At 37.5% G+C, this 3010-nt stretch overlaps 1 protein-coding gene across 2 annotated transcripts; it reads left to right on the top strand.

Moving 5' to 3' along the window:
• The first annotated feature begins 222 nt into the window (after positions 1-222).
• LOC122275378 (aquaporin NIP1-2-like) lies at positions 223-2598 on the top strand. 2 transcript variants are annotated; one of them, XM_043084406.1, is made up of 6 exons: positions 229-387; positions 423-581; positions 894-1118; positions 1607-1804; positions 1935-1996; positions 2129-2598. In XM_043084406.1, exons 2-6 carry the CDS (start codon positions 447-449, stop codon positions 2346-2348), a joined length of 840 nt encoding a protein of 279 aa, XP_042940340.1. In that variant the 5' UTR covers positions 229-387; positions 423-446; the 3' UTR covers positions 2349-2598. The 2 variants fall into 2 exon arrangements, with proteins under 2 accessions (XP_042940339.1, XP_042940340.1); XM_043084405.1 differs by having other exon boundaries at positions 223-581.
• Positions 2599-3010: the final 412 nt, after the last annotated feature.

Below are 3010 nucleotides of genomic sequence, written 5' to 3'. Positions count from 1 at the left end.
TTCAAAGCGATTGTGCAGCATTTACAATTCCATAACTATATGTAATATTACTCTTTAGAGACTTGGCATTCATATTCCTCCGTATCTCCTGTTCGAATCGGTACCCTCCAATGCTTTTCTTCTGGTTGGAAAGTTTACTACCCCAAACCAACATATTTTCAACGGTCTCCTCTAAAGTTTTTGCTATTAAATGCAAGATATAAAGGATAGGAGCCAGCATCCCGTTTATTCTCTGATCCTTTTTATCTAAAGAACTCTCTCTCTCTCTCTCTCGGTATCTCTCTCTCTGTGGACCTTTTGGGTACAAAGAGATATAATTGGAGTTGTTCAGCCGGGCAATCTACAAAGCTGGGCAATCTGTCTGATCCCAACTCTCCGTCCCTTTAGATAATTCTTCAAGTGTAAAAAGGGCGTCCCTTTAGATAATTCTTCAAGTGTAAAAAGGGATGGCTCAAGACTCGGCAAGCAATGGAAACCATGCTGTGGTTGTTTTGAATGTCGAAGAAGGTGCTGATAATCGCAGCTCCTCTGCCTCCAAAAGCAACAATGAAGTATGCTTTTGCATACCTTTCCTGCAGAAGGTGTCTCCTCCATCTTCTCCAAATTACCAATATTTTCGATCCATTAATTAATGATATACTTTCCCATCAACTCAACCATAGATATATTAATCGATCATGCATACATATATGTTTCTTAACTTGATGAACAAACCTCACTGTATGCCAGAAGTCCACGATCGAAAAACACATGCCGCCTGAATTGTCTTTTTTTGGGGGGGGGGGCCGGGGTCTATATTCTCAGCTCTATCATGCATATACGAATTCTTATATATATTCTTCTACCAAGTATGCAAACAATTTAACATGCGAATTTAATTTAATGTTTGACAGTTGATTGCCGAGGTGATCGGTACGTACTTCTTGATATTTGCGGGTTGTGCAGCAGTGGTGGTGAATTTGAATAATGAAAAGGTGGTGACTTTGCCCGGAATTTCACTTGTGTGGGGACTGGCTGTGATGGTTTTGGTTTACTCCGTAGGCCACATCTCCGGTGCCCACTTTAATCCTGCTGTCACAATTGCTTTTGCTACCTGCAAGAGATTCCCATGTAAACAGGTATAACTACATCATCCGCTTACGTATACTTTGGTCTAAATTGGTAAGCTAACAAACTTACTTTGGTGTATATATAATTGGGTGCACTGCAAGAAAAAGGCTATTAATTTGGCACTTTTAGTAGTTTTTAAATAAGGACCACCTTTTCGTCGGAGAATCAGTCACCATTTAATCTTCAACGTATTTGTTTTCAAAACCACAACATGATCAATTAATGTTATATATTAGCAATAAAATGATTCTGTAAATTCATGGGGGTTGTAACTTTGCAAAACATCTTTACAAAGAGAAACTGGCTCAATATTCTTGGTCGGGGAATATTCAGGTTTTAATGCTGCCTGTGTTCAAGCTAATTGAGATAAACCCGGCAACAATCCTTTTGGCCATGCCATCGTAATGTTCTGTAGAAAATGCCATCAAAACCGGCCAGATTTACACATTTTTTCCTTCTGTTCTTTAATTCGTCAAATTATGTATATATTTTGTAGGTGCCGCCTTATATAATAGCTCAGGTGCTGGGATCAACACTGGCAATCGAGAGCCTTAGGCTAATATTCAGCGGGGAAGAGAACCGATTTCCAGGAACAATACCGGCCGGGTCGGACATGCAATCTTTTGTGCTTGAGTTCATAATCACATTCTACCTCATGTTCATCATATCCGGTGTTGCCACTGACAACAGAGCTGTAAGTAGTTCGATCCTCAGCTCCGATCAATTTTCGCATGTAAAATTAAATTTACCAAACAATTACGGATGAATTCTTTGGTTTCTACATTCCTTTGATTAAATATATATATATTCTTGGGTTTCTGCAGATCGGAGAGCTTGCTGGCCTTGCTGTTGGCTCTACGGTCCTACTCAACGTGTTGTTTGCAGGGTATATAACTTTGATCCAATGCCATTAATTAGCATTGATTGTATATATATGATATATATATATATATATATATATATTTGTTTATGCTAGTCATGATAAGAATATGGTTTATGTATTGTACGTGTTTGACAGGCCGATTTCGGGAGCATCGATGAACCCAGCAAGAAGCTTGGGGCCTGCAATAGTGCATAGGCAATTCAAGGGGATATGGGTATATATGGTGGGACCGATTCTTGGGGCCATATCGGGTGCAGGGGTCTACAATTTAATCCGGTTCACCGATAAGCCACTGGGCGAGATCACGAAGAGCGGCTCTTTCCTTCGAGTGACAAGACGTAACAGCTCAATCTGATTATCTTTAAGAATGGGAGAACAAATAAAGAGATATATATGTGTGTGTATATATATATATATATATATATACAGAGAGAGAGAGAGAGAGAGAGAGAGAGAGAAGGTTCTGATCACAAAAGAACACATGTGCTTTTTGTTTGTTAGCAAAATATACTCAGAATTTGAGAAATGGAAGCTGGCCGGTTTCCTTTGTAAATTTGAGAGTCTCAACTCATGAAGTAATAATACATGCTGTGTTTGGATGTTAAGATTCTTCAACACTTTTTAACATATTTTACTACTATAAATTATTTTATTATTACTTTTTATCTACTTTTTATTGAAGCTATTGAAGTAGCTGATTCTACTGAAGCAGCTAATTCTAATCTACAAGTTATTGAAGCAGCTGGCTCTACACATCTTAGCCCTCCTATAATTGACTCTACACATCTTAGCCATCCATTGTTGACTATGTGACTTTAATTGTAATTGTGTTAAATCCCACTAATTGTGATGTATTTATATCTAAATGTATACACAACCTATAAATAAGACAAGAGACTAACTCTAGAAAAAGGTGAAAGTAATTCACGAGAAACATGTGCAAAGCTATCATTCTTCTATTCTTTTTACTACTATTCATTATTTTTTACTACTATCTAATATTTTATTATTATTTTT

This window comes from Carya illinoinensis, chromosome 9, assembly GCF_018687715.1.
Source record: "Carya illinoinensis cultivar Pawnee chromosome 9, C.illinoinensisPawnee_v1, whole genome shotgun sequence".
Classification (NCBI taxonomy): domain Eukaryota; kingdom Viridiplantae; phylum Streptophyta; class Magnoliopsida; order Fagales; family Juglandaceae; genus Carya; species Carya illinoinensis.
This window is presented reverse-complemented; position numbering and strand designations above follow the sequence as displayed.